The sequence below is a fragment of the Apaloderma vittatum genome, unplaced genomic scaffold (genome assembly GCF_000703405.1).
Source record: "Apaloderma vittatum isolate BGI_N311 unplaced genomic scaffold, ASM70340v1 scaffold39413, whole genome shotgun sequence".
In the NCBI taxonomy this organism is placed as follows: domain Eukaryota; kingdom Metazoa; phylum Chordata; class Aves; order Trogoniformes; family Trogonidae; genus Apaloderma; species Apaloderma vittatum.
The window spans coordinates 2,980-30,922 of NW_009707099.1; the positions used below are offsets into that span (position 1 = coordinate 2,980).

At 39.4% G+C, this 27,943-nt stretch overlaps 1 protein-coding gene across 1 annotated transcript; it reads left to right on the forward strand.

Annotated features, from left to right (window-relative positions):
• Nucleotides 1-27,250, forward strand: SPAG9 (sperm associated antigen 9). Its single transcript, XM_009866040.1, is given in 26 exon segments — nt 1-151; nt 3,242-3,452; nt 3,982-4,081; nt 4,983-5,104; nt 8,135-8,192; nt 8,731-8,883; nt 8,971-9,032; nt 9,371-9,566; nt 10,838-10,894; nt 11,746-11,919; nt 12,430-12,559; nt 12,812-12,904; nt 13,232-13,399; nt 14,145-14,316; nt 15,361-15,588; nt 16,300-16,495; nt 16,711-16,833; nt 17,381-17,461; nt 17,952-18,019; nt 18,793-18,941; nt 20,068-20,239; nt 21,221-21,334; nt 23,040-23,078; nt 23,950-24,126; nt 24,796-24,933; nt 26,667-27,250. Coding segments are annotated over 25 exon segments (3,162 nt in total). The 5' UTR covers nt 1-151; nt 3,242-3,376; the 3' UTR covers nt 26,783-27,250.
• Nucleotides 27,251-27,943: the final 693 nt, after the last annotated feature.

Sequence of the window (27,943 nt, forward strand, 5' to 3'; positions counted from 1 at the left end):
GGAGCGCCCGATATCGCTGGGCATCTTCCCGTTACCTCCGGGAGATGCGCTGCTCACGCCCGAAGCTCAGAGAGAAGCGGGGGAGACGCCTGGGTCAGAGCACTGGAAATTCCACGAGCTGAGCCAGCCACGGTCCCACACAAGCCTGAAGGTGAGCACTCGGCTGGCTTTTGTGCCAGGAGCAACCCCCAGGAACAGATTAGAGGTGCTTGGTGGGGAGAAAAAGAAAATTGAAGGGGTGGGAAAACCTTAAATCATTGTGTAAGCCAAGCATGTTGCTTACTGAGATGAGCTTTGAGGGAACTTGGTTTGTGGAACATGCAGAGTTTGGGTTGCATTTCCGTACAGGCTGGTTCTCTTGCTGGCAGGAGTGGCTTTCTTTGAAGGACCCTTTCCAAAGGTCGGTCCCTTGTTCTTTACACAGTAGGTGTGTAACTGGATGGTGTGAGCAGGTCTGCTGGTTTCATGTTGTTTTACAAGTAGAGCTTTGATTACTACAGGCAGCACTCTTAACGCAGCCTCTGCCTACTCTCAGGCGGGTAGCGTAGGTACACCGCGGAGTTGAGAATGACCTCACTTTCCTAAATTAGCCCGTGATTATGATTTCCCTTACATGCAGCTTGGCTATAATTCATGCAATTGTTCGCTGTTCCAACAGTGAGAGGGTGGCATAGAACAAGCTGCAGAAATGGAAAAATGGGGGAGTGGGGTTGGGGTGTGATGAATTTGGCAGCTGAGACTCGGGTGTACTCACAACACAGCGGGAGGAGAGATCTGCGGGGTGAGGAACCCCAGAATGTGTGAAGGCTTCCTATATATTTATGTTGATGAGATTTTCTGGAAGACTATGCATGTCCTGTTATTTTGGGAAAGACATAGAGCGGAGGGGAATTTCCTCCTAAGTGAACTTAATACCTAGCAGGGGAATATTGTACTGATAACAATTAAAAAGCGATTCAGAAAAAAATTGGAACTCAGACTTATATTTTTCCTGCCTAGAGTTCATATGGAGAAAATAGAAGTGTAATAAAGGTTAATCATAAATGTATCAAAGTGACAACAGGAGTTTGAATGTAAACATTTGTCACTTAAACTCTTGGCTGGGACCATGTTTGGATCTTAAATTTGTTCTATTCCATGTGTCCTATGCCAATTAACATCCCTAAATTGACTGACTTTAGGAGATCTGGCTGAAATACAACTTAAAGTTATGACTAAGAGTAGGTGGAGATGATGTATACAGGGAAGTCTCTGATCCTGCCCTGTCCCCTCAGGAAGTTGTATCGGTTACTATAGATTGTCAGGATCAGCTCCTTGGCATAGTTCTTCTGAAAATAATGCGCTGCTAAAAGAGAATTTATGAAACAGCACAGACTAAGTTTTTGAACCCAGTTAGCTCAGATAAGTTCCCTGAGTCCAAAGCAGCATCTTTGCACTGTAGCTGTGACTGCAAAACCCTTCTGAAGTGCACCTGTTGAACGACATGATGTATCGAAGTCATCATCATGGTGCTTTTTTCTCTAATACCATCATTTCTTCTAAATACGTCCAACAATTGCAAGGCACAAGCAAGATTCTGCTGGTTCCAAGTGTCAGTTTTCTGTTCATGCATGAACATTTCATTACTGGTCAGTGTTTCCTCTCAAACTATCGCGAAGAGTAGGTGTCAGGGAGAAACGCAGATGGAAGAGACTGGATTTTCTGTTCGTTGCTGGGTATCGCTGTAAGAGAGCGTGCCGTTACGTACCAGTCAGTCTCTTCTGCTTATTCCTGCAATGCATTGCAGATAAGCTGCTGCTTCTTCACATTTACTTCTCTAATTTTTAAACTAATTTTTCTTTTTTCAGAGAAAGTCTCTTGGCAACATTGCCAAAAAGGTCAAATTCGCTAAGTCGGCACAGCACTGACTTTCAGATGCTTAGGCTTTGGGATATTTTGATTAATTCATACAATGGAATTGTATGGTTTCTAGAACAAACAATTTGTGATCGTTAAATCAGTATAGTTTCCAAGAGCTAGCTAAAAAAATGCAGTAGATAATAAATTCAGAAATGGAAAATAAATGGGGTGATTTGAAATTTCTTTAAGGAAAGGACCATTCTCTTCATTAGCTTCTCTTGTGCTATCAAGCTGGGGGTTTTTTGAGGTTTGTGTGTGAAAGTCAGTGATCAGTCTGTGCTGCATCAGTTAGCTGATGCTCTTGGAATACAAAGATGTTGAAATGCTTGAACAGAGCCAGCAGCTCTGTTGAGGCTTTATTCCTTGTTTGTGTGAACTCTCGATTCCCTCGGTAAAGGGTACGGCTTCCTCCCTTCTGTGTCTGCTTGCTGAGCTATGAATCATTACCCAGCAGCTGAACTTCACCGATTCAAAAGGCAATTGGGTAAATTGCTTAGCTTTTCTTCCTTTTTTTTTTTCTTTGCCTTAATGGATACAACTTACCTCATATAAAACTGTCATAAATTGGTTTTGTTGCTTTGTATAACTGTGGGTAAGCGTACGTGTTTGATGCCTTTAGAGGCACCTGTCAGTTGGCAGTATTTCTGAATAATTTTTATTAATAATATTGAAAATATGAATAATTGACTATTTTGGAATTTCTTTTAAAAGTATGGAAACTGGATAGACAGGTCTTCAAAGTGCTGAAGTTTGTTTTTAGAGCTTGCAGATTCCATGTGGGGATGTCACTGTAGGACGCAAGCTTTACATTTATGCTGATATGTGTAAATATATTTTTTCCAGGAAGTTCCAAAAGGAAAAATATAGAAGTTACAATTCTTAGTAATCTTTCACTTGTACTTGGTGTGTCTATATTCAGGTCTCTTATTTTCTTCTTCAATAACCTTTAAAGTTCGGTTTCACTTCCTTCTCAAAAAGGATTGCTAGCAGTATGATGAATTTGTGCTTTACACAATCTGAACTTGCTTCATTCTTGACAAATTTGGGTTTCCTGAGCTAACACATATGTTCTCTTTAAATGTTACACACTTGTCCAGGAGCCTTACTTTTATCTCTGATTCCCAAACAAAACCCTAAAAGAACTTTTTATCAAAACTTGCCATCCTGCCTTCATTTTGCACGTACTTGGCAGAAAGTATTCTTTCCATTCCTGTTTCTTTGCATTTACATATTGCTCAGTAAAATACAATCATTTTGGTGTTTATTCTTTAATTTGTATGTCTAACTCTTATTATAATACTTCACCTCATGTTCATTTTTTAATAGCAATGTTCAATTTTAGGATGAGCTCTCTGATGTTAGCCAAGCAGGCTCAAAATCTACTACTCCAGCATCTGCAGCTGCTTCCGATGCACCTGTGCTGCCTGCTGAAACTCCTCAACAGGAGGATGTTGAAGGGCTTGCGAAGGACACAGATATGCCAAATGAGAAGTTGGATGTAAGCAAGAATATTGAGGTACAGGTAGCTCAAGAGACAAGAAATGTGTCTACTGGTAAGCTGCTTTAACTTTTTAGTATATGCTTGCTACGACCTCATGTGTAATCTGTTACGAAATTTCTATAGTTGTCGTGCCATAAACAACCAAATTGAGAGAGAGAGCTTTGACTCATGATTTGGAAATATGGAATATTGGTACGAGATGGAAGTCTGCTGCTTATAAGTGGCTTTAGTCCTTATTTTATCTAGAATCAGAATTATTTATGACATTTCCTTGTAGACAGAAGTGGCACTCATCTAGACACCAAAAGCCACAGGATGATGGCCCACCTGCCTGGAGAAGTAGAAGTAGCAGGGAGTAGCTACTCTTGGATGACTTAAGTTAAATTCAGGAGAGACTTATTTAGAAATTCATGTGTCTGCACTGGAGTATCAGATTCCGTAGGCATTCCCACTGAATTGCATTGATCAATCTTTGAACAGAATCCACTAAGTTGATGATTGATTAATAGCAACTACATGTAGGTAACGTCACACATCTCAGTGATTTTATTTATGGAGATGTACCACTGACTTTTCCCAAGGTGGAAATGAAAATGAAGAAAAATCTGAAGTTCAGGCAATCATTGAGTCGACTCCAGAGCTGGATATGGACAAAGATCTCAGTGGATATAAGGGTTCCAGGTAAGTTGTATGTTGTGGTTTGAGCAGGGAGACCCGTTTTAGAAGGTATCAGACTTCAGTTTTGAGCTCACAGCTTGTTTAGAAGTTTTATTAGACTGAGATCATGCATTATGTCGTTATACATCTCCTACCTCTGTGGGTTTACTTCCCCAAATTCTTCCGGAGGTTTTAAGTGCAGCAGCAGTTCCTCGTTCTTTGCTGCAGCTGATGGATGTTCAGCATACCTGAACATACAGCAGACTCATGAATGCTTAAAGATTCTTTCCATAATTCAAGCAAAAGACCTATACCAAGAGACCTTCTCTCCCTAGATCTGAGTTTCAAGGTACTAGCATTTTCTGAGCTGGGTGGAGGGAATGCTGAATATTTTAGGAAAACCCTGAGCATTCAGGGTCTAACCACATGTCCCTCAGTTTATGTGCCTGTGTGTTTCATTCTTGTGATGCAATGGAAAAAAATTACCTCAAAGTGAGCGTTAGTGGCTCAAGATCTTTGTGCGAGAGGAACACCTTTTCTGGCCAGAAGAATATTTTGATCTCTGACTATTTGGTTCTCTTGCGTTCTTGTTATATTAAATTACTTCAGTTTGGCTGAGCTGCCTGTTCTTTAGGCATTTGGGCTGACTAAGTCCTGACAGGGCTGAATTTGTGTATGCCAAAACTTGATATGCTTTAATTTATTAAATTCCTGACCAGCTTAATACCAAGCAGCTACCTCAAGTCGCAAAAGTATTATTTGAAAATAGAATCTAGGACTCTAAGCCAAATGCAAATTTCTGAAAATTTGACATACAGATTTCTTTCGGGTAACGAACTACTGAGAAAAAACTTGGAGAAACTTTCTTCAATGTGGGAATGTTTTCTTTCTGCTTTTTTATGTCTCATTTTAATTCTTTGAATAGCACTCCTACCAAAGGCATAGAGAACAAAGCATTTGACCGTAACACAGAGTCACTCTTTGAAGAGCTGTCATCTGCTGGTTCTGGCCTAATTGGAGATGTGGATGAAGGTGCAGATTTACTGGGTAAGAAAGGTTGTTTGAAGAGGAGTTTTCCTTGTTAGTGCAGTGCTTAATTATCCTTGCCAGGTTTACTGTTAGGATTCATTTGCATTAAAACGTTTTGAGTATCATCCTAAAGTGGTTATTGGAATGCAAAAACCAGGAGAGAGTGTTTTCTTCTTTATTTCAATATAATGATATCAGCCTTAATCTTTTGGGGCACCTCTGTTCTCTGAGTTTTCCCGTATATGTTCTCTGGAATTGTGTCTTGAAGTAGTTTTAAGTTCAATTCAAGTCGTGCCCAGTCTGTAACGACCTGGCTTCATCACCTCTCTATGGGACTTAACTTGTAAGAGACATTTGCAGCAGAACGCAGTGGTGGTTATTTGAGAGTCAAACCATTAATTAAAAGAGGAAGAACCTGCATTTCCCCTAAGCAGCTTGCTGCTACTTGTGTGCTGACTGAAAAAAAACCAAGTTTTGGAAATATAAGTTGATTGGGAGCAAAAAGGTCGTTAAAAGAAGGATCTATCTATAAACAACGTAAAATATTTTTGACTGTCTCAGTGTTCGGGCCTCATTTTGAAATAATGAAAGCTGGTACTCTGGAGTACATAAAATGCAGATGAAGCTCTTGTGTGTTTTAGCAGTGGGTTGCGTACAGAAAATCAGCACTTCTGGTTCTGTTGTCTGACCCAACAAAAATGGGTTGTTATTAATATTGCTTAGAACTGTTGTGTGTGCAGTCTGGATTTCTAGCTGTTCAGTGTTCCACCAGAAATTTATTTTACATCAAGTAGGTGACATTTCTGCAAAGTATTGCTCACAAAGAGTAATGGGCCTCCCTCCAGCCGGAGAGAGGGTTTTTCCTTGTAGTCCCTCTCTGCTGCTTTGAATCCAGAGCAGTGAGGACCCGCCACATCCTTGCAGGGAACGTGCTTCATCCAAAACTCTTGCGCTCCCTTGTCACAGGGACAACTAATGACACATTCTGCATGCAGAAATATAGATACTGAAGAAGTATTGACATAGAGCAACTTCCCTTAGTTATGTGATAAATTGCTTAAAGAAATCAGATTGCTGTCAGGACTTTGTGATAGTAGATGCTTTGTTTTCCATGGGCAAAAATCGTACACATTTTGGTATAACTTGTCAGAAGTTTGTCACTGACTTCATTACCATTTTCCGTAAAACTCCTGCTAGAAACACAGGTGTGTGCAGAATGAACACATTACTGTAACTGCACTTGTTATGCAGAATGTGTTGCTCTGGAAGTTTTACTATAATCATCGCTTCACTTTGGGCATGGTCATAGTCCAGATTGCTCGGTGCACCTACAAACCACGTCTGCATCCAGGGTCGTTGGTGTGTTTCAAGCATTTGGATCTGTTGAGCATTAAACTTCATTCTGGAGTTCTGTGAAAGTAGTTAATTGGGATTCTCTAATCTGTTTTCTCTTGGGCTGCATACCCAGGGGAATATTCTGGTGTGTATGCTTCTCTTTTAAAAAAAATTCTTTGAAATCTGTTGCTTCTACAGTTAGGCGTTCTTGGCTGCTGCTCTCATAAAATACATTCTCTGCATTTTTTTCCTGCTTGGTAACTTTTTTTTTTTTTGCATTTGCACTCAGCCTTTTTGCTCTTGTATTATAAAGGAAGTGATCCTAGGGACTTTAATCTGTGAAAATTGAAAACTTTTTAAAAGCAATAGTCACTTAAAAAAACCCCACCGCTTGATGACTGTAGTGTAGGGCATTTCTCCAGACATCGGTAAAGTAACAATGACTGATCTGAGTTCCTTCACTATTAAATGTCATTTGCTTTTAATCCAAAATCCAGAGGGAAATTCCAAAAGAGGGAAATTCCAAAAGAGGGAACTTTGACTTGCGTGTCTGTTTTCTAGATACCTTTTTTTATTCTCATCCAAATATCTTTTATGTTTTCTGTTACCAAAGTTGCTTAGAAGATTGTGTTCTTAGAGTATTTTAAAAGGCCTCCACCATTAAGATAGCTTTTTTATTTTTTTGTGTGAATCTCAAATCAGCATTTCTGGCATTTTCAGTGTGGTGATTATTTTGCTGTGCAAGATGTAAAGTAATTATTTTCTACCTGAAAATTAATTTTTAAAAAATCCTGCAAATAATATTATTTTCAGACATGTAGACGATAGGGTGAGAAATAAATTTCCAGAAATTTCAATAATACTGAAGTAGTTACATGAAGGGTTATATTCACTTTTTTCCTTAGTAGCATATTCATTTGAAACTGACGCTGAATGGCTTAGCTTTTCTTCCAAGTACTGTGCTTCTGAATTACGTTTTGTTAAGTTACTGATTTTGGTAAGAGCTCTGTCCAATAGAAATGGTTGTGACAAACTTAACATCTGTCTTTTGTATAAATCCTGCTTCTAATCGCATCACATTCCACTTCAGATTTTTGGTGGTGTCTTTGTTTTAATTCACTCTTACTTCATAAGTCTAAATCTTTTTTTATTGCTCTTCACTCATACTACACCTTACATGAAGTGTTTCTTGTTCTTGTTTTTGCTCTACATGGAATGCATGGGCTTTAAAGAACATAATTTCTTTGGTAAGGTATCATTTGCTCTGGGGAAATCTGCAGGGCTTTCGCAATCTGAGCTTTATAATTCAGCATGTCTCGTATCTGAAACTGATACACTTTTGTAGCTAACGTGGTGTAAAAGTCAAGCATTTTAAACTTAATTTTTTGGGACTAATACTTCCCCAGTAATGCTAATGTTTGGTTTTGATTTGGCAGTACTGTAAGCTCTAAAAAAATATACAGAGTAGGTGAAGGTAGCACTGGCCTGTGGTTAGCTGTGGTTGGCTTTAGGCTTTAATTGAAGTCAGACTGGGAAGAAGGTGGAGGGGAAAGGTAATTGTAGAAGGTAGGTTGATCCTGAAAGTTCAGATAGCTCACAGCTTTTCTGACAAGTTTGTCAGACTTAAAATTCAGCTGGTTTTAGACAGTGCATAGGTTTTGTGAAAACATCCATTTTGTCTTCTAATTTTATGTGTTTGTTTCCTTTGGAAAGGAATGGGTCGCGAGGTTGAAAACCTTATTTTGGAGAACACGCAGTTGTTGGAGACAAAGTAAGTGAGAACGTGTGTGTAAAAACCACTGACCTTTGTTTTGTTGTATCCTCAATACCTTCATACACTGCAAGTTGGAATTACACAATTGTGCTTTCAGTTCTAGGAGTAGTCGTGATATAAGTATTATGCATTTGTAGGTATATTTGGCTAAATATATAGCTTAGTTGACATTCTTCTAGAAATTAAGGACCTAAGAAGCCAAAGCTGCTTTTATCCTTGCAAGACTGCAAGAAATGCAGTGCAATGTCTTAATGAGACCAGCTCTGTTAGAAATGCAGATGTAACTGCAGAAGCTGATCCCTTGGAGCGCTGTTGAGGAATTCAGCCTCTAAGCAAATGGCTCTGATTTATCAGTGCTTTTTTCTAAGACAGAGGTAGGAATGTATTTGAGCACTTGATATTTGAGGGAAGAGGGCTTGACCTGTTTAGCTCTCTGTAAGACATTTGTATGTCTTCAAGAAAAAAAAGTCAGGCTGAAGCTAAACTATGAGACCGTAATCATCCTTGTAATGGTGTATTTTAAATGTCTGTGTAGAAATGCACTGAATGTAGTGAAGAATGATTTGATAGCAAAGGTGGATGAATTGACCTGTGAGAAGGATGTACTACAAGGTGAATTAGAGGCTGTAAAACAAGCAAAACAGAAGCTTGAAGAGAAGAATAAGGAACTGGAAGAAGAGCTGAGAAAGTAAGTTTAATTCCATGGTTGTGAAAAAGAAAGAAAAAAGCCCCCCACTCTGGTAACTAATGCAGTTAATTTTTATTTTGTATTCAGAGCTCGTGCAGAAGCAGAGGAAGCAAGACAGAAAGCTAAAGAGGATGATGATGTAGGTGTATGTGTGTGTATTTTTGTATGTATAGTTCACACATAAACTTTAATGTCCCATTGTGTTTAGTGAACTTTTACTGCTTAATAAGTAGTGGCAAATTTCCTCCATGTATAGAGAAGATCCAAGATCTAAAGAGCACAAGTAAACTTAAACTGACCATGTCTAGTTTTCTTCTTCCTCTCTACCCATTATTATGTGTCACATTTGAAAAACTGTTTTTATTCTGATTATACTAAATACAAAGGGTGGGAGGAGAGGAAGGTAAAACTGAGTTAGCTTTACAAAAGCCCAGATGATTTGGAATCTGGAATTGTGCCCTAAACTGACTCTTATTGGAAGGCAGAGACTGACTCTGCAGGGCCCTACTGTGCTCCTTTGTTTGTCCTATGTTTGCTTTTTTGTGTGTTCAGAGCGATGTCCCCACTGCTCAGCGGAAGCGTTTTACTCGTGTTGAAATGGCCCGTGTTCTGATGGAAAGAAATCAGTATAAAGAGAGGTTGATGGAGCTTCAGGAAGCTGTCCGATGGACTGAGATGATAAGGTAAAAGGCTCTCTTAAAATCTGGGGTCAAGCTTCGTGGATTTGACAAGCTTTTGATTTTTAGCTGCAGAGTGATCTGGTCAGTAGATTAGGTTACGAGGCCTTGTTTGCCCTTCTGCCTGTCTCCCTGCACACTCAGGAATAACTGAAAAGCAAAGTTGTGGGCATATAACTTCAGATTATGTCAAAACTTCAGATAATGTCAAGATGGGCTCTCGGTGAGACCTCGCTGAAGATGAGTTACTTCATATGATGCGAAATACCCATTCGTTGAAGAAATGTCCTTATTTTGGAACAGTTGCAAAACCTGGTAATCATAAATAATGTTAGTTGGGTGGGCACGAAAAATTGCTCTTTAAGGTATGTGTGCACATACCTTAAAGCCATGGGCCCAGTTGTCAGCTGGGATGTCGAAACAGGAATAACGTCCGGTTGTTGGGTCGGGTGTAATCCCTGTCTAAGGACCTGGCTTGTTCAGGAGAAAACACAATTTTAAAGCTCGGCAAAGTTTGTTAAATGTAAGCGTAGCGGTCTGGTCTAATTTGCATCCTGAATATTGGCTTATCTGGAAAGTGGGATTTAAAAAATAAGTCTTGTGCCTCACCCCTCAGCCCAGCTCATTCTTATTGCATCCACTGGGCGTGTCCCTGCCCAGAGGTGACAGTGTCACGCGGTGCTGCCGGCCAGGCCGGTGCAGCGGTGGCGTTGCCTCTGTTCTGTTGTCCTCGGTACCAGTGAGCTGGTTTGACCCTGAGCCTGTGAGAGGAAAAAGACCTATTGCCAAGCAGCCGTGGCTTCTTTTGCTACAGCTGTTGTCTCCTGTAGGAATCCTCTCCTACCTCTGTTAACGGATCCGGAATGATCACCTTATCGTTTCCTTACTGATGTGGTGAAGCATAAGAAGTTTTAAGATGAGAAGCAGTGGTTAAAATATTAAACAGTAGGAGGCAGAAGGATCGAAAACGACTTGCTGTTTTCTTCAAGTGTTACACAAATTTGTATTTTCTGTCTGAAAAGCATTCACCAGTTGTGTTTGTGATGCAAATAACTGTGGAGGATGTTTATTATGTAACTGTGGTTCATCTGGTGAGAATTTCAGTATTGTGCTGCAACCGGAAAAAAGTGGCAAGGTAAAGAAACAGACTTGGATACTTTCGATATGTTATCCTGTTGGTTTTTTATAAAATGAAAGTTACACATTGTTCCTTTCCTTTTCTTTCTTTTTTTTTTAATTAATGCTTACTCAGAAAATTTGGAATTCATTTCTTGCAGAGCATCAAGAGAAAATCCAGCCATGCAAGAGAAGAAGAGATCAAGCATTTGGCAGTTGTAAGTGTTGAAATGCAACTCACTGGCAAAAATAAATAAAAGCCCCTAACCAATTAGCTGGCACACTTTTGTCTGTTAGCTAATTATCTTTTGGCAGATGAAGATGTTTTAACTGTTCTCCTCTTGTTACCTAGCATGCCAGCTCGGTAAGACAGTTCTTGAAGACAAAATGTATCGTAAGCTGCATCACATAGCGAATGGCTGTGCACTTTGTGAAGTTAAATGCCAAAGTGCTCTAATTTGTTTTTCCAGCTGAATATGCACCAGGACTCATGTTCTGGATGTTTTTGTGGATTCTTTTTTATTATGGAAAATAGAAACCTGAATAGCTCGTGTGGATTGCATTTATTCCAGCTTCCTTTTCCTCTCTGAAGTATGGCTTGCTGATTGTTAACTTTTAATTTCTGACCTCAAGCCCTTTAAATCTATTCACAGCAAGATATTTGTCAAATAATCCCTTTGATGTTGTGGTGTGCTGATAACTGTCTTTTAGCTTAGAAAATGGTGAGATGTTTAAAGTGGTCTGTGCATGAATTAATATGCTTCATAAAACTGTCTTCCAAGTGTAATGCTCACATCCTGATTTTGTTGGCTCCCGGTAGATACTCATTCAAGATCCCGTTAAAATTCATAAACAAATGCAATACTAATCCTCTAAGAGTTTTTCTTAATGACATGAGTTTCTGTGGTTCGAGGATGTTGCTGAGTGTGTGGTGGCTGCTGCTGTTGGGCTCCAGTTCCTTACACAAACTGGCTTGAGCAGGCCAGGCATTTGTAGTGTAGTCAAATTTGGACGCATCTTACAAATCTTAACTCTCCTCTTTCTCTTTTATTTTTATTTCTTCGTCTAGTTTTAGCAGGCTCTTCAGTTCTTCTAGCAATACAGCGAAGAAACCAGAACCTCCTGTCAATGTTAAGTATAATGCTCCAACCTCACATATTACTCCATCAGTGAAGAAAAGAAGCAGCACCTTATCGCAATTACCGAGTGACAAATCTAAAGCCTTTGAATTCCTCAGTGAAGAGTAAGACATTTTGATTTTATAATACTAGATATGCTTTGTCAAGTGTTTACTCTTTTAATTCTTTTTCATAAAAGTGCATTTAGGCACAGGAGGCAGCACTCGGTCCACTTTTATGTATGGGTGTTGTGGGTAAGCAATAACTTTCACCTTAAGTTCTGTGGAAAATCCGAACAATATCAGGAAAATCAGAACAATATCAATGTCAGGCAAACAAGTATCTGTTTGGATTTTTTTCTCCTGTACTTTTTTTTGGCAATATATCATTTTGATTTATGACTTGTAGAGATACATAACCCAAGTTAATTTTCTTTAAGGATACCGACAATAGACTTTCTGGTTTAGCCTGTCTTTCACAGCCCCTTAGAAACAGCCACTATTCTGTAGGTGATGTGTGAAAAACCAGTGATCTCTTCGGTAACCAAGTGCTTCGAGAGAGATCTTGTCTATTGAGTGTAACAGCAATTCTAAAGAACATAAATAACAGGTTCTTTAATAATGATTCTTCTCTAGAACTGAAGCCAGTTTAGCCTCACGCAGAGAGCAGAAGAGAGAGCAGTATCGCCAGGTGAAAGCACACGTTCAGAAAGAGGATGGGAGGGTGCAGGCGTTTGGCTGGAGTCTACCTCAGAAGTACAAACAGGTATTACGTTTACATCTTCCAATGGAGTGCTAGCAACTTCGTGTGTTGTGACGTTTTGTGACCTTGAGTATCATTTCCCAGCTTGTGTTTGCGTGGTTCCAGCATTCTGTTGTTGAACTTTTGCAGTTAAATGAGTCTTTCTAAGGAAAACCACACTACTGTAATCATGTTTAACAAAGCCCGATCAACTGATTCCAAAGACGATAAGCTTTATGTTGGTGTGGGTTTGTTTGTGTGTGGTTTTTTCCTTAGGTGGCAAATGGTGGCCAGGGTGAAAATAAGATGAAGAACTTGCCTGTACCTGTTTACCTGAGACCTTTAGACGAGAAGGATACTTCTATGAAGGTAAGATATTTACACTGATGATACAGAGATTTGGACAAGCTGTTGCTTGAGTAATTTTATTTTAGACTCTTTTTTTCTTTTTGAAATAAAGTTCTTTCTTTTTAAAGCATAGTTGAATCAGAATTTAAGCTTCAGTAGAAAATTTAATCTTTAATCTTAATGAGTTCCCTAAAATGGATGCAGGTATATAATAATTTTGGTATTGCTTAGCATATTTAACAATGAGCGTGCTTGTTTGTGGTTTGGCGGTTTTTTGGGGGTTTGGTTTGTTGGTTTGGGTTTTTTTTTAGCTTAGCATTTAAGTGAACTATTTGCTCTTCTTTCAAGCTGTGGTGTGCTGTAGGGGTAAACCTATCAGGAGGCAAAACTCGAGATGGTGGCTCTGTGGTTGGTGCTAGTGTGTTCTACAATGATGTGGCTGGTGTGGACGCAGAAGGCAACAAGCAGCAAACAGGATCTCAAAGTAGCTTAGACAGACTAGACCAAGAGCTCAAGGTAAGGTCACTTGAATGTTGAGCAGTTGATATAGTTAAACATCTTTACCCTGTATCTGTAGATTAATAAAATATTTTGTAATCAGGTTTATTGGTAACAAATAGATTTTTGGGTTATTGAATCCAGCTGCAAAAATACTGTGATTCCTGTGTGCTGGCTTGTTGGCAAATCTGAGGAGCAACTCAATTTTACACCCCAGTGGTGTTTTCCTTGTAGCAATGCTGCCTACTTTAAAAAGCAGTTGTGACAGAATTGTTTGTGTTCTGCCATTGAATAAAAAAAGATTTGTTAAAGTGTCTGTTATTGTTTAAACATATGTTAGTCTTCACACTTCCATGGAGAAGCAGTGAATCAAATTCCTATCAAGGGCAGAAAAACACAGGCTTATTTCTGAAGTGCTTTGGGACATCCCATTAATCCGTGACGATACCGAGTATGGTAGCTGGCACATAAATAGTGTTCTTATGTAGCTTTATTTTTGTCTAACTGTATAATTGTGCAGTGTACATATTTTCTGTAGTTTCCTACACAAGTATGAAGTATGAGGGGGTTTTGTATTCCAGAAGCATAGAGAACAAGTAGCTACATGTAATTTTGCAATAGCATTAAAGATATGTAACTTATCGCAGGTTTGTGTGTATTTCTGTAGCCGATAATGTAAGGATGTAAAAGATTGATGGTGATAGTTCTATTCTTGTCTGTTTTCTTGTTGTTGTTCACTTTTATTCTGCCTATTCCCCTTCAGGACCAGCAGAAGGAGCTGAAACATCAGGAAGAATTATCCAGTCTAGTTTGGATCTGTACTAGCACACATTCTGCTACAAAAGTTATCATTATTGATGCTAATCAACCAGGAAACATTCTGGACAGTTTTATTGTTTGCAACTCTCATGTGCTTTGTATTGCTAGTGTGCCAGGTAAAGACTTGTGATCTTTTAGCTCCTGCTTTTTTGAACTGTATCTTATTCAGATTTTCTTATGCAGTGAAAAGCCAAAGATTTGTTAATCAGCATGATAAAACGTTAGAGTAATGCAGCAGTACGAGGTGTTTAGCTGTGGGGAAAATTATTGGATTTCTGCTCTGCTGTTCCATTCTTCAGTTGGCTTTTGACCTAAATTAACTGAAAGGTGGAGAGGTGTCAGCAACCAAGGCTAAATATTCTTTTCTGCTCTATTGCAAATTGTGTGATAGTGCCAGTGTTTTATGGAACTGTGAAGAACACAAAATACGTTGGCTTTTTATAGACCTCCTGAAGATAAGTAGCAAGTCTTGGAGCTTCCTGTAGAGGGAATCCTTGCAACACTGAGAGTGTGTGTGGTTAGTGTAGTGAGGGAAGTTTGATAGGAGGATGTTGTGATTCTGGAGAAGAACTAATTGGGCTTTTGGATTTCTTGTTCTTGGCTTACTAGAAGTCTATAACACTAGTTCCAGTGAAGAAGTTTTGTTTAATAAGCTCAGAAGAAATCTTTTTCCAGTGAAGTTTGAGGTTTTACTCGTTCAAACTATGTATAACTTGTAAAATTAAACCATCATAAACTATAGTAAAATATGATTTAAAAAAATCAAGAAACGAGGAATAGGATTTTAAGTCTTAAAAGTATTAGAGAGCATTGTTTGAGAGAAAAACAGCTTTTCTTCCAGAACAAAAGATCTTGCAGTTAAATTCTGTACAAAAATGTAGGTAGGTATCCTTGCATATATGCACCGTTACGAAATCTAATTTTAATGGAAAATTTATCTGAAATAGAAATAAACTAGTTGGAATGAAACTGCAGATTGAAATATGGCTTTGACATTTAAATGTGCAGCATGTGTAGATACTGCTTTTGCTTTTGGAGCTTCGTGACAGCATCCTTTAACATCTGCTGATCATGTTAAAATAGGCTCGTAGATAGGTATCTGCATGTTAAATCTCAGTTGCTGGAGAGCTCGCTCAGTGTGTGAGTTTAATCTCTTTCAGGGGCGAGGGAAACAGACTATCCTGCGGGAGAAGAAGGGTCCCAAGAAGCAGATCCCAGTCAGGTGGACAAGTCGTCTCTGTGTGGCAGCATGACCAGCAACAGTTCTGCAGAGACTGACAGCTTGCTGGGCGGCATCACGGTGGTTGGCTGTACGGCAGAGGGTGTCGCGGGAGCTCCTGTCGCTGCTGATGCCAATGGTGGCTCACCCATGACAGATAAGCAGTCAGGTATGAAAATCTTCCAAGTATGCCAGGGATGGCCAAACACCATTAGGTGGAACAGGAAAATGGATGGAGTAAGCACTCCGTGTGATAGCTTGTCTATGAGCAGTACTAACGTAACAGCAGCACTCTGTGGGAAATGACCTGTATGTCTGAAACACTTGTAACTGTAGCCAAAAACTTCATGGAGATAATATTAAATGTTGTTTCTTTCAGATGCTTTTGGGAGAACTCTCTTTGTGCATAGTCTAAAGAGAGCTTTTCAGTTGTTCGGTGTTTGAAATGCAGATCTTGCTGGGAAATGTGGATATGTGCCTTAAATCTCAAGAAGTCTTCACAGACATTTAAGGGAACCTGCTTACTTTATAAGCATTCTTAATATTTTGTCATATGCCCTTCAGAGCTGCGTGGTGATATGATGGTTGTGGATATGTGATGGTTGGATTTGTTCACTGCTATTCTAGTTAATCATTTAAAGGGCAACATGTGCCATCAGTCACTGGGTTGATACTGAAAGTGCGTTTGACACTTGGTGATACAGCCTAACCTACTACAGTTTGGGTGTTCTGATCTGATTTTTGATTTTTTTAGGTGAAATATAAAATGTGGATTGTGACTGTTAATTACAGCTATTCACTTAACTGTCAAGTACTGTTTATTTTAAATAATTGAGAATTCTCTCACAATTATACGTCTTGAACATTTTTTCTTCCATAGGTATTGCAGCTGAAAGTAATTCAGTAGATGAGAACATTCCGACAGCAGAAGAGGCAACAGAAGCAACAGAAGTCAATGCAGGGACAGGAGAAGACACAGCTGATATTGCACAAACTGGAGTCTACACAGAGCATGTCTTCACAGATCCTCTGGGAGTGCAGAATACGACGGAGGCATCTCCGGTGTACCAGCCTAGGTACATAGTCTCAGTACCTATCTCTCTTAAAATGTATTTAAAAAGAAAAATGTAATGCTTGTAGGAAGGCACAAAGACTTTTTCTCTTGTTAAGTATCTTGACGTTTGTATAAGTAGTCTTGGTAGAAGACACTCTGTGTTGTGCTTGCATGATTTTAACTGTTGGTTGGGGAGTTTTTTCATTATTTTTTTTCATGTTTTTTTTTTTTCCCTAGTGCTGAGTCAGAGTTATATAAAGACGTTGCAGTTTTGCCAAATGAGCAAGATCTAGTGAGAGAAGAAGCACAGAAAATGAGTAGCCTTTTACCAACAATGTGGCTTGGAGCACAGAATGGATGGTAAGAACATGATGGTCTTGTCAAATTTATCTGGAAAAATTATTTTCAACTTGCTTCTTGTGCCTACAGGCCTGATAACTGTCTCGAGTCAAGATTAAGTGCAAGAAGACCTCAAGGAGCCCAAACTTCATGCACTTTACTACATTTAGGCATTACAGAATTCAAAGAAAGTATTGTAGGTGATCAGCAAGCTCTTCTTGGTGGATAACACTTTTATCTGCAGAACAGTTTGTTGGGGTCTTTTTTGTAGGCAAAGACATTGTTGTGCTCTAGTAATAACCTTCAATATTTTATTATGCTAGAAAAATATATGGCCCTTATTACTGCACATTTGTCTGTAGAGGAGTTGGTAATGTTTCAGGCCTCTGAAAAACCATTCTGCTGCTCACGTAGTCCTTTCTTTCACTCTACACACAGTTTTCAGTGGAAGATGAAAACTTATTTTCCCTTTGATTGCCAATTTCAGTTGTAGGGGTTTTGCTTGTGTTTTTCCCTGTCTGGTAGACCTTTCCTAGTGCTTTTAATCCCTCCTGATTTGTCTTTGCAGCCTATATGTTCATTCGTCAGTGGCCCAGTGGAGGAAATGTGTTCATGCCATTAAACTTAAAGATTCTATTCTCAGTATTGTGTAAGTCCTGAAAGAATGTCATGTAAACCGTGATGATTTTTTTGTTTAAAATACTTGCAAAGTAGTTATATATTTCCTCCTCAGATATTGACATTGTCAGTTGCCATAAATGCATGCATATTCTTTGAGGGGCAGTGGAAAATGTTTTGGGAGTAAGGAAAATAAAAGGAATCTTGTATATATTGGAACTACTATACTCATCATCAAATGATGAGCTGCAGCATTATTCTTGCTATTCTTAGTAGTTGTGTACTCAAAACTATTATAGGATATTCTTTATGTTTTCTTCATGCACTGTAGCTAGATACATTTTTTTAGCTTTCCAAACTGGATTTTGACACCTTGTTACTGTCCTTTCTCTTGAACTGTATTGTAGAAATCAAAATGCTGGGGCTAACATGAATATAAAAAGTCTGAAATATGAAGTGTTTAAGAAGGGCGATCTAACAGTGTGTATTCTTGTGCCTCTTTTTTTTTCCCCCCTCCCCAGACATGTAAAAGGAATAGTATTAGTTGCACTAGCTGATGGAACACTAGCAATATTTCACCGAGGAGTTGGTAAGTGTTGTGTTAGATCTTCACACCAGTGAAGTTGTAACAGTATTTAGCAAAGACATGTGCCATTTATAAAAAGTGTTTTGAAAATGTATTCTCCAATGGTCTTTTTACAGGTTGTCTTGAGATATCTTTGTAATATTTTAGTTGCCGTTTCAAGTACCCTTTTTGTACTCTCCTAACGCTTTCCAGGAATGTTTTTTTTACCTGTAGTGGCTTACAGTCCTTAAGGATCTCAAGTAAATGTCAGTGATGATCTGCGGCTAATCTCAGTCTACAGGAGAATTTTACTTAGTGTTAAATGGCCAAATTTAGTACATTTTTAGTAGATTTCAAATGCCTTTCTTAAGATCTTGCAGCACATTTTAAAAAATCTTGATGTTATGGTCAACATTTCTATGTTCAGTCAAGCAGCGAGTGCCCAGTGCTCAGCGGGTCGTTGCTTGTTGTAATGTGTGCTGAAGCCTGTCCAAGTAAAGCATTTAGCACTAGGTAACTTGCTTTTTTTAAAAATGTTCCGATGTGCTTTGAACATGAGTCATTGTACAATCTTATTATATTAAAAACAAAGTAGTGTTTGGGATGTGGGTAGTTGGTATAGCTGGTTGCTGGGCTTTTCAGTGAACAGCCTATCCATAAACTTGCATTGACTTACCCGGATTATTACAGTGCTTTTGAAACATCAGACTGTTAAGATATTTGCATGTACTTTTAAATGGTTTTTAAACTCACAGGAACCAATGTTTTGTTCTGTTCTTTTTCTTCTGTTTTCAAAGATGGTCAATGGGATTTGACCAACTATCACCTCTTAGACCTGGGCCGGCCGCATCATTCGATACGATGTATGACAGTGGTACATGACAAAGTCTGGTGTGGCTACAGGAACAAAATCTATGTTGTTCAACCAAAGGCCATGAAAATAGAGGCAAGTTCAAGTGATGCTTAAAATAAATGTTACGTTTTAATGCCACTTCATGATACAGCTCAAACTCTGGAGTAACTCCAGAGAACGGTTATTCGTTCATCGGCACAGAAACAAGACAAGCAAACTTGTGGGAAGTACTATTACCTTTTCTTAAGATGCTCTCATTGTTTTGGAATGTTTCGAGACATAATGAGACAGTTCTCATTTATTAAAAACAGTATTTGGGAGGTGTAGTGCTCCACTTGTAGCTGGCCAGGAACTGGAAAAGTGTCCTTGTGCACGGCTTGCAAGGCTGGCTCCCAGCTCATTCTCTACATGCATGCCTCATTACCTTCTCCACCCACCTGTAACCTTCTCCATCATCTGCCTTTGCATACTTTAGAAGTTCGTAAGTGTTAATCTTGAATGTACTCTCCCTCCAGTTACAGAATAGTTTGTTTATATAAGGTGTGTAAGCTGCCGTTTCTGCGGTGCTGTGTGTGTACGTGACATCCCAAGGAAGTCGCGCAGGTTTCTGAATGCCATTAGCAGGGTTAATGCTTCGGCTTCTGCTAATTGGTCTGAGACATGAGCCAGACCTTTTAAGGGTGACTGCTCAGCTTTTCTGGAAATATCAAGCACCCAATTAATAACCTGTTTTTCTGAAGAAGACTCAAAAAAACTGAAATGAAGGAATTCATACAGCAGTGAAATTGTTTTGCTCATGGATAGTTGGTATTTTGCATGGATGTGGATTATATGCAGGAGCAAGGCTTGGCAGAACTAGGGAAAAACACTTTTTTGGACATTATGTATCTTGTACTGTGGCAGGAGGACCTCACACTAAAAAAGCTCCAAGTTAAGAGAGAAGCCAGAGTAGGTTGGGATATGATATGTAAATGAGGACACGGTAGGAAAATAGGCCTTTGAGACCACAGTCCAGAGAAGGGAATTCGCATTTTTACTCTTGCTTTACGCACATCATATGGTAATTGTAACTAAGCTAAACACTGTGTCTGCTGGCGATCTTGCAAATCGGAGGGTCATAGATGACTTATGGCAGTATTGACAGTGTAAGAGTAACAGAGAAGTCTGTCTTACTCTTTCCTTTGTTACATCTTCTAATTTAAAATCCAATCTTTTGCAGAAGTCGTTTGATGCACACCCGAGGAGAGAAAGCCAAGTGAGGCAGCTGGCATGGGTGGGTGACGGGGTATGGGTGTCCATTCGTTTGGACTCCACCCTGCGTCTCTATCATGCGCACACCTATCAGCATCTACAAGATGTGGACATTGAACCTTATGTAAGCAAAATGTTAGGTAAGTTGGTAAGAAAAAGCGTTGCGTTCTTACGTCTCTTGCTGTCTGGAGCTTTCTTTCCCTGTTGCGGATCGGGCAATTCTCACTGCAAACTAGGGGAGTGGGTGGGTGGAAGGCCAGTCAAATCCTGTTTGTGAAAGCTTGAATCTGGAAGCAGGAGCCTAAGTCAGTCTGTAAAGTGCAGTGAGGGTGATAGGTCTTCTGATACAGTCTGTTGATCCTACCTGATGTCAAAGCTGCCTCATAAAAGTCAGAACTAATGAGGAAAATGTTGATTGGGTTGCACAGGCATCAACAGAAACACTAACATCTTTCTCTTTTCTTATTGCACTGATGCCTTTTTTAAAACCTAAGAGTCACAATAATCCATTAACTTGCCTGGAACAATTGCCTCTTTTTCAAGAAAATACAAATGCAAAATATCAAAATGTTATTGCCACTGAAGCTACTAAGCTTTCTGATTTATTTATTTTTTATTCATGTTTATATAAGAGCAGTTTGACCTCCTGTGTAACACAACAGGTCATCGGGCCATGGGAGATCCTTCACAAATAACTACGGTGCTGTTGCACTTGCCTGCTCGGCCTTCTGCTCCCGTCATAGTGCTAAGGGATGAGAAATTAACGGATGAAAAACCATTATCTTACATACATAAACTCACCTTTACGTTTGTGTTTGCAAAGTTGCCCTGGTACTGTAAGCCCCAAAAGATTTTACCTTGCAGCATTATGGAACCGTTATACCTTTTGTGCTTTCTCCCAGTTAATGTTAGTCTCTGTGTAGGTTCACAACTTAACCTAAAAGGCTAAACCACTCTGTTGGTTATCTTACAACTCAAATGTGCTCCTCTGCCTTGTTTCTGTTTGAAGTGGGAGGGAATTACTTGTCTTGCGTGGTTTGGGAGTTGGAGTTAAGATTCTGTTATGGAACTAAAATTATTCTTGCTCATAATTTTTGATGAAAAGCATCTTTTGTTTTTAGGTACTGGTAAACTGGGATTCTCATTTGTGAGAATCACAGCTCTTATGGTGTCTTGTAATCGTTTATGGGTAGGAACAGGAAATGGTGTCATCATCTCCATTCCATTAACAGAAAGTAAGTAACATATAAATGAATAGCACTGTGCAATATGCTGTAGACACAAAACCAGAATCTTAAACGCCATTCAGATGCTTGCTGATGTATAGAAAGCTTTACTGCCAGGTCTGAATGTGTCAGGTTTATAACAGGCTGGGCCCGTGTGATGTTCAGCACCTAAACTATGTGCTTGGTTACAGTTACCCTGAGCAGAAAAGCCCATCTCCGGAATCTCTGCTTCCGTTTGAGCAGAGTTGCTCTGGACTGAATGAAAGAAACACTTTGAAGCTTTGGAGTCATAAGTATTAGCAGCAGAAGTTTACTGCTTGTAAGAGATGGCTTTAGTTTTCTAATCAGCGATATTTTTGATTGCCACATGACCACCAAAGTAGATTTTTGTTTGATCTGAGCACGTTGGTATTGTTGCTAATACAATTTGATTGGCTTTAGTTCTTGAGAGCTCATCACAAAGCTGGTATAAAGGACTGGAACACCAGTAGTACAGACTGCTTTACAGGATGTGTGCTAAGTTACAGGAGTTGTAAACACCTTCTACAAATAGGGCACTAACTTCTAGGTAAGATTCCAATAATGCAAATCCAGATATCTGCTTAATAACAGACCCCACACTCTTGTCATAGGCTGAAACTACTTGGGGGTGGGAGGGGAAGCATTCAGACATGGGCAGTCGAACCTCAGAGAAAGGGAACAGGGCAAAACAAGTCTTATATAGGTGAAGCTTGGGAAGAATCTGTGTGTAAACTGATTGCATTTAGAACAACAACAAAAAGCAAAAACTGACACTTGTGTTAAAACACATCAACAGAAGCTTCAGAAAATAAACCACAGAACTTGGTAGACCCAATTGTACAGTTATATAGAAAGTAATGCAGCCTGACAGGTGAAATTTTAGGGTAGTAAAAGCTCTTCATGTCGTATCTGCTTTGTTGAACAGCACATATATGCATTGTTTCTCATACTGTTCCATTGCATTGTCCATCCATTCAGTAAATGTCTTTTTTTTTTTTGCATTGCATGAATGTGCTCAGGAAGGACAGACTTCCTATCATGAATTTGAAATAGTTTAAATCATGCTTTCAAAAATTATAGCTTTTAATTTGCTTCTAGCTTAATTTAATGTTTCCAGAGGAGTTTGTTTTCAAATAGTAGTGGTCATGGAAAAAATCCCTATTAAAGCTGTTTGGTTTAATTTCAGTTTTGTTGTTCATGAATCGGAACAACTGTCTGTGGGTAGCCTGACAGTGGGTTGAAAACCTTTGTTTCAGAAACAGTCACATCCTTGCTTAAGCAATTGTACGTCCCGATTCCCTGGGTCTCTGTAGCAGGGCATCTTCCAGGTCTGCAGACGATGCTTCTCAAGGGCACTTGAAAACACGAGTGGGCTCTGTGTTCCTTTGGTAGCCTCCTGCCAAGGAAAGAGAGAAAGGGGAAACATTGCTGATCAATAATAAACTTTATAGCGATAAAGCACGTGAAAGCGGCAGTGCTTCTGTTGTCTGTTTTGTACTGAACTTCTATAAAAAGATGCTGTTCTTTATGACTTTTAATTGAATCTTCTGTGATTAGATATTTACTGTTTATAGGAGCTAAAATTTTAAGCTCTACCTTATCGAAAACCAAACTATGAGTGGTGGGTTCTCATTAATCCTTCTCCTCTACTGTCATACCTATCCATTTCCCCTTTCCTCCTTTCTCACTTTAGCTGTAATCCTCCACCAGGGACGTTTACTGGGGCTGAGGGGTAAGTGCAGATCCTGAACAAAAAATCTATTTTCAGGCTTCTAATAGCCACTTCGAGGCTGTTTCCCACTCCTTATAGATTTACCCTTTGTATGTTTCTAAATGTTTTTCCACTTGCAGTTACTGCATTGCAGCAGTTTTATGTTTGCTAAATGGCCACCAATCTGCTCAGCAGTTTAGTATATCATCCTGTGTTGCAGCTGAACTTTCATACAGACTTTGTTTTTCTTCCAGCCAGTGTGACACCATATCTTATAACTTTGTCATTAATCCACATCATTTACTGTCTTGTTACAAATCACTGTTTCTCTCACTACTTTGGTAGTCTTTGGAATGGAGATGGCTTGTATGTCTAGCATGAGTACTTCTCTGTTTTAATGGATTTTAAAACTTCTCAGTAAAAACTAGATGTAGAATTATAATAGGGTAGCTCCTTCATGCCCACAGGTGGCTATTTTTAGAGATTTTTTTGCTGGCAAGGGGGTACCCTATGATTAGTTGGAATGAAACTGTCTTTAATTATATGTTTAAGTACAGCGAATTTGCTCATACTGGAACACTTTAGAGGTACTTATTTTCTATAAAAGATACAGTCCTTTCACAAATTATTTTCTTCCAAACATAGGATATTAAAATCTGGTGTTTATGCTAGACTAATAAGAATCCTGCTCCATTTTCTGATATACTTAAAATAACGAAGCATGCAATCTTTTTTTTCTTTCCAGCTCTGTCTTGAATTGGCATTGCTGCCCTCCTGTTTCATTTTTATCTAAGTTGGCTTTAGCTTTTAGATGGTACCATAAGGTTTCTTAACAAATAACCACTTCTGCAATTTATATTTTCAAGTAAAAAACACTTTTCTTCTTTCACAGCTAATAAAGCAGCAGCAGGCTCCGGAAACCGTCCGGGGAGTGTAATACGTGTGTACGGCGATGAAAACAGCGACAAAGTGACTCCAGGAACATTCATCCCGTATTGTTCTATGGCGCACGCGCAGCTTTGCTTCCACGGGCACCGCGATGCTGTTAAATTCTTCGTTGCAGTACCTGGTGAGGTTTTGTTACTGTTCTTGAAAGGAAGTTTCTTTCTCGCCCTCATCTGCTTAGCTAAACATAGCGTTTAGGCTAAGAGAGCCAGTGTATGGAGTCGTATATTCAGAAACAATTTTTTATATTTTATTCGCAAGACTTGTCTGATTTTTAAGTGCAGTATTGTGTAATGGGAGGAAAAAGGTTTGGTCACAAAGGAAGAAGTACTAAGAGAGAAGTCCCCAAAGGAACAGATCAGAGCTGAAAAAACTAAGTTTCCTGGAGGCTGCAGCATTAGCTGGGGCCCCTCTCAGTGCTTCTGTGCACCTCAGGTACTGGAAATAAATGGCAGAAGATTGCTTAATGGGCTGACATGCACCGAATCAGTTCTGCATCTGAAAGTCGTGAGGTCTGGTTCAGTGTCGTTCTCTAGATCTGCCTGCCTGTGCTGTGAAATCTGTCAAGAGGTATTTAATTCTCTGATTTCCATTGAACTGACCTGGACAGATTCTTTTGTCTCTTTAAAGAGAGGAAATTGGAGCCAAGCTAGCTTTCTGTCCCTTGCTAAAGAGATACTAGAATCCAAAGTTAAGTTTATCACTAGGCATTAAGAATGTCATCCAGTGACCAAGTACAGGTGGCATTATTCTGCAAGATGTGGCATAAAAATATATTCTGTTTTTAATCCAGGTCAGGTTGTCTGCCCACAGAGTAGTGGTGGAACAGAGCTAACAGCTGATAAACCAGCCCAAGAGTCCTTCAACCAGAGTCCCTTAAAATCGATGTTGGTGATAAGTGGTGGAGAAGGATATATTGACTTCAGAATGGGTAAGAAAACTGAGCTTAAAATCAGTTGTAGCCTCTTCATACTGAAAGGTCATTAACAATATAATAACTTAGGTCGTGATTGCAGGGTGCCTTTGTGTGCTCAATCAGTGAACAGTCTTTACGAAGCAAGCGTGAAGATAGAAGTATCTTTATTCTCCACCCCCATACACACACACATACCCTTCAACTTCTCCTCCCAATAAGCCATGGCCTCTCATGTGAAGAACACTCCAACTAAAATTTACTTACTTTTGAGTGAAAAGGGACAAAAAGTAGTTCACTGTTATCTTGCTGTGCCCTTTGTACACTATTCACTGTTTTTCTTGGATAGCACTTTTGTATGATCTAGCCCATTAAAGTTTTCTTGTGTAAACATTTTTTTTTAATTAAAGTTTTTGGAGAAGTGCAAAAAAGTGAGAATGATTGTGATTCTATGGAGAGAAATCTGCTACTGGAGATCTTGACAAAAAGTGCTTAAAGAAGAGTTGCAACTCCTCATCCTGGTTTTGACCTTTTGCCTAAATCTGTCTAGAGTGTTTTTCGAAAACAAACAAACAACAAAACCCACAAAAACCACTACAAAGAATAACCTCATGAAGGCCCAAAGTTCTGTTATCCTGCTCGTCAATGAAAAACCAGTTTGTGCTGGTGAGCGCAGTGGAGTTCCGTGGCAGGCAGGGCTCGAGGCAGTTCTCTGCCGCGCTGCAGCAGGTTCTGAAAGCTCTGCACTTCCTCCAGCCAGGCTGGTACAGCCACATGCCAAGGGTGCCTTTTCCTGTCTCGTGGCGTGATGCGAAGCTGTGACCGTAAGCGTCGGTGCAATAGCTGCACTAGCTCGGCCATTACCACGTTAGGGCAGCAAACTGGCTCGGCAGCAGGTCCGGGCTATTCTGTGATTAGATTCCTCAGACCTGCATAAGTGGTCTAACCAGAAATCCAGCCAAACTGGGACTAGAAATCTTCCTGAAGCTGCAGGTCAGTTCCTATTTCATCTGCTTAAACCGACATTCCTCTGTCTCACAAGACTGTCTCTGTATTGCTGTTTATTACTGCCTACGTGCAGTTGAGTGGTTGGTTTGTCGCCTTGTTTGACACAACTCGCATTGTGTCACCAAGAGTTTAGAGGTGGTTGCAGAACTGCTCTTCTCTTCTGAAGAGCAATAATGGCGAAGAGGCTTAAGGCTGTCGTGTGCTACTGTGTGCGGAGTTCTAACGAGCCCGGGAGACTAGAGCAAAAGGAAAGGAGGGGAAAGGTTCGGTATAGACACGAATGTTGTATCGTATCGCTTATGCTCAGTTATTGCTCTTCTTTCCAGAGCATTTTGTATGATTTACGTGTTTTTACGCTAGCACGCTTTCTCCTAGCATAACCATCTTCTTTTCTGCTTGGGAGGTGCTGCAAGTTTGCAGATTAGGTTGGTTTTTCTCTGCCTTCAAGATGTATAAGTAATGACGTGTGTAGGTTATGGATACTTATGGAACTGCAGTTAATTTGGAGGGCTAGGACTGAAGAATATGACCATCATAATACTAGACCCTGAAATAATTATACAGCAGATTTCCAGTTTGTGATGTATATATTCACAATCTTGAATGTGCTTGTGTGTGAGCACCCAGCAACTGCTGTACTCGATAGTGTATTTCTTGTAAACCTTCATGTCACTTGTCTTGCTCCATTTGGTGTTAATACCGTTGGTTTTTAAATTGCCTGAATCAAAGCTGTTGTTTTGCAGGTGATGAAGGTGGAGAGTCTGAACTCCTTGGAGAAGCTCTACAACTTGAACCTTCTGTAGCCAAAGCTGAGAGGAGTCACTTGATAGTGTGGCAAGTAATGTGTGGCAGTGAGTGAGCCTGTAGGATGCAGCTGGAGACCTTAAAGAAAAAAAAAAAGCAAGCTTCTGCATGTTTTTTTTATTTTGTGAAACCTGTTTCACTACATGATGTTGAAGCATTTCTTTGCTGTTTAACTTTATATTGCAAATCTGTCATACCTTTAACTATACAGAAATTAGCTTGTGCTGTTTTACTGCACCCGTGTTACATGGAACCGTATAATGAAATCAGATCTTTCTCCAAACTGGTGTGCACACCATAGCAAGCAACTGAGACATTAGTTTTACTGTACCACAGCAATCTAATGTAGTTCACTTCTTCGATAGTCTCACTTGAGTTCAGCTTTATTCCAACTGAGCTTCATTTCACTGCACTGAGTAAAACAGCAAAGTTATTCCCAGAATATTTAAAAATTGACAAATTTTAAGATGATTTATTAAGACTCATCCAAATATTCAGTGAGGGCTAAAGCAAACTGTAAATTTCAGCTTTTGTTTTCAAACCTGGAAAATCTTGCTTCTATAGTGTATATGCTTTAATTTGTTACATTCATCAGAATTTCGGGGGGGAGAGGGAATTGTATAGGAATTAAGATGACAATACTTAAATAAAATCTTATGTTTTCGCTATTGGACCTTAAAGTTTGAGAACTGCTGCCCTCAATAATAAGCAATTTTGAGCATAGTCTTTTTCCATTTCCCTGAAGTGGAACAACTTGGTTTCCAAAGGGTATTCTTAGAATGATTTAAATTTGAAAATAACTGTAAAAGTCTTGAACAGGGGATATGTTCTGTTCTTTTCTTGTCTTAACTCCTTATGTCCTAAGCACTAGAATGATCTTCTCTGCCTAGCTGGTCAAACTCATGAGGCACTACATGTGTGAAGGTTAGAGACCTCAATTAGAGCATGAGAAAAGACTGAGAGTGTACAGGAAAAACGCGTTCTGCCCAAGTGAGATTGTAAAGGAATTTTCGTGCCAGATAATTAGGTACAAAATGTATTTTTCTGTAGTTGCATACCCCAATTTAGTAAAAAATAAATAAAAAAGTTTAGCAACAACGTTAGCAGGTAACACAGTAAATTGATGAAAGTCAGGAGACTCTAATATTAGGCTGACATTCTGTCTACTCACCATCTATTTTTTTAACCATAAGTGTGAGTTGAAGACTGTCTTCCT